This window comes from Muntiacus reevesi, chromosome 3, assembly GCF_963930625.1.
Source record: "Muntiacus reevesi chromosome 3, mMunRee1.1, whole genome shotgun sequence".
Taxonomy (NCBI): Eukaryota; Metazoa; Chordata; class Mammalia; order Artiodactyla; family Cervidae; genus Muntiacus; species Muntiacus reevesi.
Window position 1 is genome coordinate 98,607,582 of NC_089251.1, and position 10,779 is coordinate 98,618,360.

Here is a 10,779-nt window from a genome sequence, read left to right on the forward strand (position 1 = left end):
ATCTGATCTATAAAATGAGAGAAGCATTTGTAAAGGGCGGTCATGAGGGCAGAGTGAAGGCAGGTTGCAAAGTCTAAAGCACAGACCCAAATGTGAGGGTTCCTGCCTGTAGGTTTACCTGCCCTTAAATTAAGGAAGCAGGGTCTAACTGGGACAAGGGGGTCGCACATCTTCTCCCACCCTGTCAACTGGAACAGAGCCTTCCCTGCCCACCCCTGCTGATTCACTGGCTTACCCCCTATCTCCATTATCTCCAAGGCCTCAGGTTTTTTTTTTTTTTTTTTTTTTTTCTTCTTTTTTTCTGGTGCAAAGGAGCTGGGAAATGTGGCTCTGGCCAGTGCAGGAGAAGGGGCCTTTATGTATACCAGCAAAGACCCAATTGTTACTGAATCCAAACTGGGCTGCTTTTCCCAATTATCTCCACTACTCTTCTGGTCTCCACTTTTTCTGATGCCAAGTTTTAACCCAGAACAAAAGCTCCTGTCGGGACTGATTTATAATCCAGATCTGCTGACAAGGCCCTAAAGGGTCCCTCCCCTCCAGGGCTGCACCATGCTTAAAGTTACCACCCAAGCCACTGGGCCGCCAGTCTCTTCACCTCTGCCCTTTGCCCCTAGCCAGGAGATGGCATCTGTCTCCAGGTCCCAGTGGGGTGGCCTCCCTGGGGTTCCTCTGTTCACCTGCCCAGCTCAGAGGACTAGCTGGCAAGGACAGTCCAGCGCCACCCAGGAGGCCAGAGCTACAGGGTACTTCTAGGAGCGGCTGTGGGCGGAGGCTGAGTCCTTCTCCAGCTTGGCTCCCCTCAGTCCCTTTCATCTGAACATCAGGGCTCATGTCACTTGTTATTCAGCCTTCTAGCAGCATCAGAAGGAGTCATTTCCTGAGGGTAAGCTCAGCGCAACTGGAGTCGAGGGTGGTTTCGCCCGGATCAGGACGAGGGGGTCGCTGAGCGGGTCCCTTCTTCTGGAGCGTGAGAAACTAGAGGCACAATGTCTCAGGAGATTTGGGGCGGGGGGGGGGGGGGGCTCGTCTTCCTGGCTGGTGAGGCCCGTTCCGGTCTGATCGCAGGGGTCAGTGGGAGTTGAAGGAAAGAAACAGAATCGGGGGCCAAAAGACAGACCACTCTGGTGCGCCCCAAAGAGAAGCCTGGGATACTCTCCAGGAGGTGGCCTGCCTGCCTTCGTTTCAGTAACCATAGTGTGGGGAGCCTCTTAGACCCCTTCCCGAGCCGGGCTGCCTAGCCCGCACGGTTGACTTTGGGGGACACTTCGGAAAAACCGGGTGAGTCCGCGACACCCCCCCTGCTACGGCCCGATGTCCCTCCCCCGCCCCACCTCCCGGCGCGGTGGCGCAGATCTCTGCTGCTGGACGCGGGGCGGCCCGGCACCGGGAGGGGCGGGGGTCCGAGCCCCCAGGCCGGGAACAGGGAGGCGTGCGGGTCGCAGCCCCCTCCGGGGCGGGCCTTCGCGTCCCGCCCCCGGCCTCCGACGACAGCCCCCACCCCGCCTGACGTCAGGGGGGAGGTGGCGGAGAGCCTCGGCAGCAGTGGAGAAAGAGCCGGCGCCCGCCGCGGTGGCGCGGGGAGCCCGAGCCCAGGGGCGCCGAGCTGAGCCGGGCCGAGGGGCGGTGGCAAGAGGGGCAGCGGAGCAGGGCGGGCGGGCGCGCGCGGGCGGGCAGGCGGCGGCGCGCGGGCAGAGGCGGACCGTGGTCGGAGCCGAACGCGAGGGCGGCGCCCAGAGATTCAAGCAGCGAAGAAGAGGTGAGTGAGGCCGGGGTTGCACGGAGCCGGAGCCAAGAGCTCTCCGGGGCCGCCGCTTTGTCCCCAGACTCGAGCAGGGGACGCCGCACGCGTGAGGGACAGGGTCTGGGGGCGCAGGGAGGGGCGGCGGCCGGGACAGCTGTCCGCCCGAGCGCCTCCCTGCGCCCCCCGCGGGCTGCTTCGCGGGGGCTCGGGAGCGGGGCTAGCGGCGCCCGCAGCCCCAGGGTCCGGAGGCACGGACTGGCCAGGGGGAACGGGGCTCAGGGTGCGGGGGGTCCCTCGTACTGTCCGGTCCGCGATCTTTTCCAGGCCCCCGAACTGCCCCCGGCTCCCCCACCCCCGACGGAAAGTTTGGGGCGGGCCTGGACGGAGGCCGATGTTATGAGATCGGATTTCCCTGCCGCGGCCCCCGGCCGCGCGCCCGCTCCGCTGGGGAGGCGGGCTGTCCTGGAAAGCCAGGCTCCGGAGCCGCGCCGCCCAGTCCCCGGCTGGAGCGCTCGCCCTGCAGCTGCTGGGGAGCCGTCCGCGGCCCGCCGCTCGGGGTGGGCAAGGGTGGGGGGCGCGCCGCCGGGACCCCCGCACCCCTCTACACACCTCCACCCCCGGGGCTGCCCGTTTCCCCCGCCCTGGGAGGAGCAGTGCCGGGGGAGCCTCGGAGCGCGCTGCGGGGTCCGGCCTGGGCCTGGGGTAAGGAACCAAGGGAAGGCTGGGGGTGTGTTGGGGGGGTGAGCGCATCCCCGCCCCCCCTCCTCCCCCCGCCATCCTTCCCGCGCTGGGGAACTGGGCCGACAGGGGGCGTCCGTCGGTCGGGCTCCGCCACGCTCCCAGCGCCTCCGCTTTGTTTGCATTCAAATCCCCGGAGCTGGGGGAGGGGAGAATCGAGGGGAACCCAGGACGGGGTCCCGACTGGACCCTTTGCTTCGGGGTGAACAGATCCTCAGCTTCTGTGTCTCTGTGCCCTGGAGGGCCGGGACAGAGGAAATTAATCCAGATGGCCTGCCCCGGCTGGGGTCCCGGCGCAATCCCTGAGTTGGGAAGGCTCATCAGACCCCGGGAGAGCGCAGCAGGCGCTGGCCCTGCTCCGGGCGCCCTCGCGGTCCAGGAGGGAACCCCCGACGCTCCCCACCAGGCCCTCACTTCCCCCCGCCCCCGCCTGAAAGCGCCGCCGGGAAGATCCCTGATGAGACCAGAGATTTGTCCCGCGGCCCCTCAGCCCAAGGGCTGGTGTCTCCTAGGAGGCTGTGCGTGGAACAGGATGAAGCCCGGGTCCTTTACACGCCCATCCCATTCCACTTCCTGCCTGCCTTCTTGGGCAACAAAAGGGCCTCGGGAAGCAGGGGGCCCCTCCAGCTCCCGGCCCCACTTCAGCCCTGTGATATGGAATGGGGTTTTGGGCTCTGCCCGGCTATTGTCTGCGCTGGGGGAGGGGAGAGGCTGGACCGCGACCCCCGCAGGCCTGATGCACCGAGTCCTCCCTGGGGGGCTTTTCCTACCGCCTGCCCCACTTACAGGTTCATCCCCTTTGGGCTGGCTGGAGCCCCAGTAGGGCCAGGTCCTGATCGCATAGGTTATTTTAAGAAATCCTTCGAATCTGTCAGGCCCGAGTGGGGGAGGAGGGTCCTCTCTTTATTTTCTTAAACAACTTCCTGTCGAGGAGAAGTGGGGGAGGGCCGGAGGATCTTTGAGTGTCCACTCTTCCAGCTGACTCAGCTCTCCCCGTCCCCTCAGGGAGACCCCTTGGTCCTTTGGAAGCTGTGGGGAAGAGGCCAGGTGTGGGAGGGGACTAGGTCGCTGCTCCCGGGGCTGGGGCAGTGGGGGGAGCCCCGGGGAGGCCTGGTCAGATCTTCTCTCCTCACTGCCTCCTGGCCCGGCTTGTGTGGGCCCCCTTCCGGTCTGTTTTCTCTGGATGTGACTCTGACCCTTTCTTTTCCCTTTCTTTTCCCCCAGCAGGGCAGCTGGCCTGGAGCTCAGAGCTGGGGCGTGTGCCATGGCCCCACACTGGGCCGTCTGGCTGCTGGTAGTGGAGCTGTGGGGCCTGGGCCTTGGGGCTGAGGTGTGGTGGAACCTGGTACCCCGGAAGACGGTATCTTCTGGGGGTGAGTGTCTGAAGGCTGGGGAGCAGGCGGCCAGGAGGGACTGCTGGGGGAAGAGGGGTGCTAAGGAATTGCCTTCTGGAACGTCTGGCTTTATTCTGCAGTTGGGCGCAAGGCCCTGATGAATGTGACACAACTTTCTAAGAAATGTGAGTGAGTGGCTCTAGGAACCCAGAACTGGTCGTCCAGGCCAGGATCTGGGGCGGCCCTCCTTATGCTTAGGACTTGACTGCCTTGTTATCCAAGAGTGACCATTCTGCATCTCTCTCCCTACATCTCACTTCTGGAATTATCCCTAGTACTGAGAGCCTAAAGAGGGAAACCTGAGCCAAGATAAACACGAAGCAAAGGGTGTTACCACCCACTCCCAGGTCTTCAAGCTCTGTGCCCCCAGGAGCCCCCTTAGCAACCCTGATATGATAAGACTCCCCCCTCCTGCTGACCTGATCCTCTGACGGCCCCGGACGGGGTGTGTGTGCACATGCTCCTGTGGGGAGGGCTCAGTGAGCCTGACAGCCCTCTGCGCACACACTCCTGTATGCAGAGGTGATGTCAGGTGTTTGCGTCGTGCGCTCTGGGGACCTGGGATGAGCTCACCTCCCACAGGCTCCTCTCAGTGCTAACGAAGCCCTCCCTTGCTGGTCTGTGTTTGGGCCCGTCGTTGGCTCCAAACACTAAGGATGGTTTAGGGGGACCCTGAGGACAGTCCAGCAGCTATTTTGGGGGTTGACGTAGGAATCCTGTGGCTACATGAATGTCGTGGCCCCGTGCTCGACGGATGGCGACAGGTCTCCCCAGCCCCAAGGCTGCAGCAGCATCTCTGGCCCCCAGCCTCTGCTTTCCTCCGCCCTCCCTGCCCTGGTCTCCCAACCTGATTCCATCTCCACATCCCATGGCCGGCTCTGCTTGTACCCCTAGCAGCCTGCATTTGGGACCCACTGGAGGGAAGGGTTCTCTAAGACAAGGAATGCTCGCAACTTCCGTCCATCCTGCCTGGCTGGATCAGGGGCCAGTGCGAGGCTGGACCCTGGTGGGGGCAGTGTGCAACAGAGCAGAGAAGGAAGCCTCAGCGGAGGAAGCGGGGGCGGCGGGGCGTGGGGCAGCGGGATGGGGAGGTGGCGACTGACCCTGAGAGTGAGAGCCATCAGTCTGATGGTTTCCTCTGGCCGGAAGCTGTGGCTGAGATATCCTTCCTTCCTCCTCTCCAGCCCAGATTTGCCTCCCTGGGTGGGGAAAGCCAGGGAGGCCTGGGTGGAGCTGTCAGAGTCAAAAGCCTATTCAGAAAATGCCCTTTATTGCTGGTCAGAGGAGCTTGGCTGGCATCTGCTTGTGGGGTGCTGGCTCTAATGTGCAGTGAGCACTGCATAGAGGAGGGCTAATTCTAGGGGAGAGGGCATGCCTGGAGTCCCAGGAAGGTCCACTTACCCCAGCCCTGGTCACTCCGGCCTTGTCCCTGCAGAGCTAGCCACAGTGGTGCGGCGCTTCTCCCAGACGGGCATCCAGGACTTTCTGACCCTGACCCTGACCGAGCAGACGGGGCTCCTGTACGTCGGGGCCCGGGAGGCCCTGTTTGCCTTCAGTGTGGAGGCTCTGGAGCTGCAAGGAGTGGTGAGAGGTGGGGGAGCGGGAGGCACACGGGGGTGAGAGGCAGGACCTGGGGGCTTCGCTTGGACAGGCTGTCCCCTCGGCTTGGCCGCCCCCACCCTTCTCCCTGGTGAGCATGTCGCTTCGCCCGCGAGTCTGCAGTACTCGCTGGGACCGCTGCGCTGGGGTAGCTGGGGCTCTGGTCCTCTCTGGAATAAGCTCCCAGAGAGTGGGGACACTGTCTTCTCACTTGGTGTCCCCATGTTGCTGCCACAAGCCGCACTGATGACACATGCTTGGTGCGTACCTGCAGCGATGCTGACCCGTTCCCTCCCTATCCTCAGATCTCATGGGAGGCGCCAGCTGAGAAGAAGGCTGAGTGTATCCAGAAAGGGAAGAGTAACCAGGTTGGCTCTCTGGGACCTGCTGGGGGGTGGGGGGTGCATGGGGCACGCTCTTTCTGCTCCGTCCCGGGGTCTGGGCCCCGGGGTCCCTGTGTTCCGGACACTCAGACTTTAACAGGTGCCTCTCTGTCCCCAGACGGAGTGTTTCAACTTCATCCGCTTCCTACAGCCATATAACACATCCCACCTGTACGCGTGCGGTACCTATGCCTTCCAGCCCAAGTGCACCTACATTGTGAGTGCTGCTCCTCTCCCCAGCCCCAGGCCTGGCCCTGTTGCATTCTCATGGCCTTGTCCCTACCCCTAGGACATGCTCACCTTCACCCTGGAGCGGAGCGAGTTTGAGGACGGCAAGGGCAAGTGCCCCTATGACCCGGCCAAGGGCCACACCGGCCTCCTTGTGGGTGAGTGACTGTCTCATTGCAGGTTGGGATTCCCTAGGACTTGTTCCCACTCTGGGACCACCTGACTTGAGTGTCTGCACCTCGCTTCTGCATGAGCTGACCCCGTGTCTCTTGTAGACGGTGAGCTGTACTCGGCCACGCTCAACAATTTCCTGGGCACGGAGCCAGTCATCCTGCGGAACATGGGACCCCATCATGCCATGAAGACGGAGTACCTGGCCTTCTGGCTCAACGGTGAGCCCTGAGAAGCCAGCTGGGTGTGGGAGGCGCCTGGAGGGCCCGATGTCCGGGCTGACCCTCCTCCCCTTCCCCCCCAGAACCTCATTTTGTGGGGTCCGCCTACGTCCCGGAGAGTGTGGGCAGCTACACGGGGGACGACGACAAGGTGTACTTCTTCTTCAGCGAGCGCGCAGTGGAATATGACTGCTATGCCGAGCAGGTGGTGGCCCGAGTGGCCCGCGTCTGCAAGGTACAGATCGCCGAGGCGGGCAGCCCTGGGTGCCCGGCCGCCCGGCGGGGCTGACCGGCCGTGGTGTCCCCTTGCCATCTGCCAGGGCGACGTGGGGGGCGCGCGGACGCTGCAGAGGAAGTGGACCACGTTTCTGAAGGCACGGCTGGTGTGCTCCGCGCCTGACTGGCAGCTCTACTTCAACCGGCTGCAGGCGCTGCACACGCTGCAGGACGCCTCCTGGCAAAACACCACCTTCTTCGGGGTTTTCCGGGCGCGGTGGTGAGCTGGCCAGGAGCCCGCGGGGGTGGGGGGGAGCAGGTCCATGGGCTAGGGATGGTTGAAGGGGCAGGCCTTTGGGGGAGGTCCTGGGGGTCAAGGAGGGTGTTGGGCTCCTGCCCTTTCCACCACCCTTCCGTGAGCGGTGCCCCCAGGGGCACTTTGAGCTGCCACCACACCACATGTGGCCATGGCCTTCTGGCGCTTGGGCCCTCCCTTTCTGCTGCACGCCCTGAGCTGTGGGCACCCCAGCTATGACCCTTGGGGTCCCTCCCTTGCTGTGACAGGGGCGACATGGACCTGTCGGCAGTCTGCGAGTACCAGCTGGAGGAGATCCAGAAGGTGTTCGAGGGGCCCTACAAGGAGTACCACGAGCAGGCCCAGAAGTGGGGCCGCTACACGGACCCTGTCCCAACCCCGCGGCCCGGCTCGGTGAGTCGTCCCAGGCAGGGATGCGTGCGCGTGTTCTCTGCTCTGGTGCCTTCCCCTCTGGGCTGACAGCTGCCCCCCAAACCCTGCCCACCCCCTAGTGCATCAACAACTGGCACCGACGCCACGGCTACACCAGTTCCTTGGAGCTGCCCGACAACATCCTCAACTTCATCAAGAAGCACCCCCTGATGGAGGAGCAGGTGAGGCCTCGATGGGGCCGCCCCCTGCTGGTGAAGAAGAATGCCAACCTCACCCACCTGGTGGCCGACCGGGTCTTGGGGCTTGACGGGGCCACCTACACAGTGCTGTTCATCGGCACAGGTGGGTATGGGTGTGGCAGCTTGGGGCTAGGCCAAGGCCTGCGTGCCCGAGGCAGGGAGATCCAGAGACAGCCCCAGCCCAGGACCCTGCTGCCTTTTCCTGACCCCTGTTCCCCTGACGCCCACAGGAGACGGCTGGCTGCTCAAGGCCGTGAGCCTGGGGCCCTGGGTTCACCTGATCGAGGAGCTGCAGCTGTTTGACCAGGAGCCTGTGGAGAGCCTGGTCCTGTCCCGGAGCAAGGTGACCATCAGGCCCCACCCACCGTGTCCCCCACGGCCCCCAGTCCAGGGGCGGGGAGATGTCCAAGAGGAGCGAGAACGCTCCTGGAATCTGCACTCTGCAGGCGTCCTATCTTCTATACAGCCCGGTCCTGACGGCGCTTGGCAGCAGTTTTCAGGCCCCTCGGGGGGACCGTGCTGCCGCCCGCCGGGCCTCGTGCCACTCTGGCTCCTGACGCCCTCGTGTCGTCTCCTTGCCTGCCAGCCCCGACCCCCGGCTCAGTCAGCAGTTCCCTGAAGTGCTGCTCGAAGCTTCCCTTCCCCAGCCTCTCTGCCTGTGTGTCTGTGGCACTTTGACCTGCTTGGCTTTTCCCAACTCTGGAGGCTCAGGTTGTTCCCAGAACGGGGAATCCTGGCAGAAGGAAAGCCTGTAGTTGCAGAAACACACGGATTGGCGATCTCCATTGAAACAGAGGAAAACGCCTTATGCTTTGCTGGTGCTATTGTGAGGCTGACGGGATCTGCGGAAACTGAATTTCCTGCGCTATTTATATTCTTCGGGAGCCGTGTGTGTGTGTGTGAGAGTGTATGTGTGTGAGAGAGTGTATGTGTGTATTTGAGAGTGTGTGTGAGTGTGGGGGGGACTGTGTGTGTGTGTATGAGGGTGAGTGGGTGTGAGTGGGTGAGTTTGTGTATGTGCTGTGAGTGTGAGAAAGTGTGTACATGGCTGTGAGTGAGCAAGCACAAAGATACTTCTCGGCCTCACAGGTCTGCTGTTCGTTTCTAACAAGGTCACGGCTGTAAGGGGCTTAGGATTGCTCCTGGCTTATAGTAAGCCCTCCATGCCTTCCCAGCCCTCAGACTTCCCGCCTTGGGACGTGCGCACAGCCCACTTCCTGCTCCTGCCCCGGCGCCCCGGCAGTCATCCAGGCCCCCCGCCCTGGGCCGCGTCGGGCCCTGGCTCAGCCTCCCTCCTGTGCTTCTCTGGCAGAAGCTGCTCTTCGCGGGCTCCCGCTCCCAGCTGGTGCAGCTGCCCCCAGCCGACTGCATGAAGTACCGCTCCTGTGCTGACTGTGTGCTCGCCCGGGACCCCTACTGTGCCTGGAACGCCAACAGCAGCCGCTGCGTGGCCGTGGGCGGTCACTCTGGGTGAGGGGGGCTTCTGCGTGTGCGGGGACCAGTGGGGAGGGCAGGTGGCTGGAGCCGGGACGCTGACGGATCCCTCTTTCCCCGCCAGGTCCCTGCTGATCCAGCACGTGACGGTCTCAGATACCTCGAACATCTGTAATTTCCGGGGCAGTAAGAAAGGTGAGCTGTTGTCTTAGTCTTTCTTCCAGGGTGTACGGGCCTCGGGGCACCAGAACTGGGGTGTCCATGTCCCCCCTTGGCCTGGGCTTCTTGCACCCCACTGACTCTCGTTTTCTCTGCCGCTGCAGTCAGGCTCACGCCCAAAAACATCACGGTGGTGGCGGGCACAGATCTGGTGCTGCCCTGCCGTCTCTCCTCCAACCTCGCCCACGCCCGCTGGACCTTCGGGGGCCGCGACCTGCCCGCGGAGCAGCCTGGCTCCTTCCTCTACGACGCCCGGCTGCAGGCCCTGGTGGTGATGGCTGCCCAACCCCGCCACGCGGGCGCCTACCACTGCTTCTCGGAGGAGCAAGGGGCCCGGCTGGCTGCCGAAGGCTACCTCGTGGCCGTGGTGGCGGGCCCGTCGGTGACGCTGGAGGCGCGGGCCCCGCTGGAGAACCTGGGGCTGGTATGGCTGGCTGTGGTGGCCCTGGGCGCCGTCTGCCTGGTGCTGCTGCTGCTGGTTCTGTCCCTGCGCCGGCGGCTGCGCGAGGAGCTGGAGAAAGGTGCCAAGGCGGCCGAGAGGACCCTGGTGTACCCGCTGGAGCTGCCCAAGGAGCCCACCGGCGCCCCCTTCCGGCCCGGCCCCGAGGCGGACGAGAAGCTCTGGGACCCTGTAGGCTACTACTACTCGGACGGTTCCCTCAAGATCGTGCCTGGCCACGCCCGCTGCCAGCCCGGCGGCGGGCCCCCCTCGCCGCCCCCCGGCATCCCCGGCCAGCCCCTGCCTTCTCCCACGCGGCTGCACCTGGGAGGTGGCCGGAACTCCAACGCCAACGGCTACGTGCGTCTCCAGCTGGGAGGGGAGGACCGGGGCGGCCTCGCGCATCCTCTGCCCGAGCTGGCGGACGAACTGAGGCGTAAACTGCAGCAGCGCCAGCCGCTGCCGGACTCCAACCCTGAGGAGTCCTCCGTATGAGAGGGCCCCGCCGGCGGCAGCCTGAGAGGCACGCCCCCTACGTTTTTGCACAGGCACCAACTACCTCAGGGACATGGCGTGGGCAACCTGCCCTGCCTGGCACGCCCGGCCATGAGGACCTGCTCTGTCAGCACGGGCATGCCACTTGCTGTGGCTTACCGGGGCAGCGGCCTCGCAGAGGGCACCTTCCTCCTCTGCGAGAGACTGTGAAGCACGGACGCGAGGGACCCCAACAGCCAAAACCTTTCAAGGCAGGAGTTGCAGGTGTGGGTGTGTTTGTGGACACGTGTGTGAATGTAGATGTGTGCACATACGTACTTATGTTCGTTCGTGTGTGTGTGTGTGTGTGTGTGTGTGTGTGTGTGTGTGTATGTGTATGTAGTCTTCCTGTTTCTGTCAAGTCTTCCCTTGGCCTGGGGTCCTCCTGGTGGGTCATTGGAGCTATGAAGGGGAAGGGGTCGTATCACTTTGCCTCTCCTGCCCCCACCTGTCCCCAGCAGGGGGCAGCCATGTACATATGGGGGTGGGCTGGGCAGGGTGCTGGGCCCCTTTGTGGGAATCAGGGCTCTGG

General features: G+C 63.9%; 1 protein-coding gene across 5 annotated transcripts; it reads left to right on the top strand.

Annotated features, from left to right (window-relative positions):
• The first annotated feature begins 1,401 nt into the window (after positions 1-1,401).
• On the top strand, positions 1,402-10,779 carry SEMA4C (semaphorin 4C). 5 transcript variants are annotated; one of them, XM_065929769.1, is made up of 15 exons: positions 1,402-1,759; positions 3,710-3,855; positions 5,312-5,460; positions 5,781-5,843; positions 5,977-6,075; positions 6,148-6,244; positions 6,362-6,478; positions 6,562-6,713; positions 6,799-6,974; positions 7,259-7,403; positions 7,502-7,724; positions 7,852-7,964; positions 8,934-9,091; positions 9,180-9,250; positions 9,379-10,779. In XM_065929769.1, exons 2-15 carry the CDS (start codon positions 3,747-3,749, stop codon positions 10,206-10,208), a joined length of 2,502 nt encoding a protein of 833 aa, XP_065785841.1. In that variant the 5' UTR covers positions 1,402-1,759; positions 3,710-3,746; the 3' UTR covers positions 10,209-10,779. The 5 variants fall into 5 exon arrangements, with proteins under 5 accessions (XP_065785841.1, XP_065785839.1, XP_065785842.1 ...); XM_065929767.1 differs by having other exon boundaries at positions 3,707-3,855; positions 9,379-10,778; XM_065929770.1 differs by lacking the exon at positions 1,402-1,759 and adding an exon at positions 1,994-2,446 and having other exon boundaries at positions 3,707-3,855.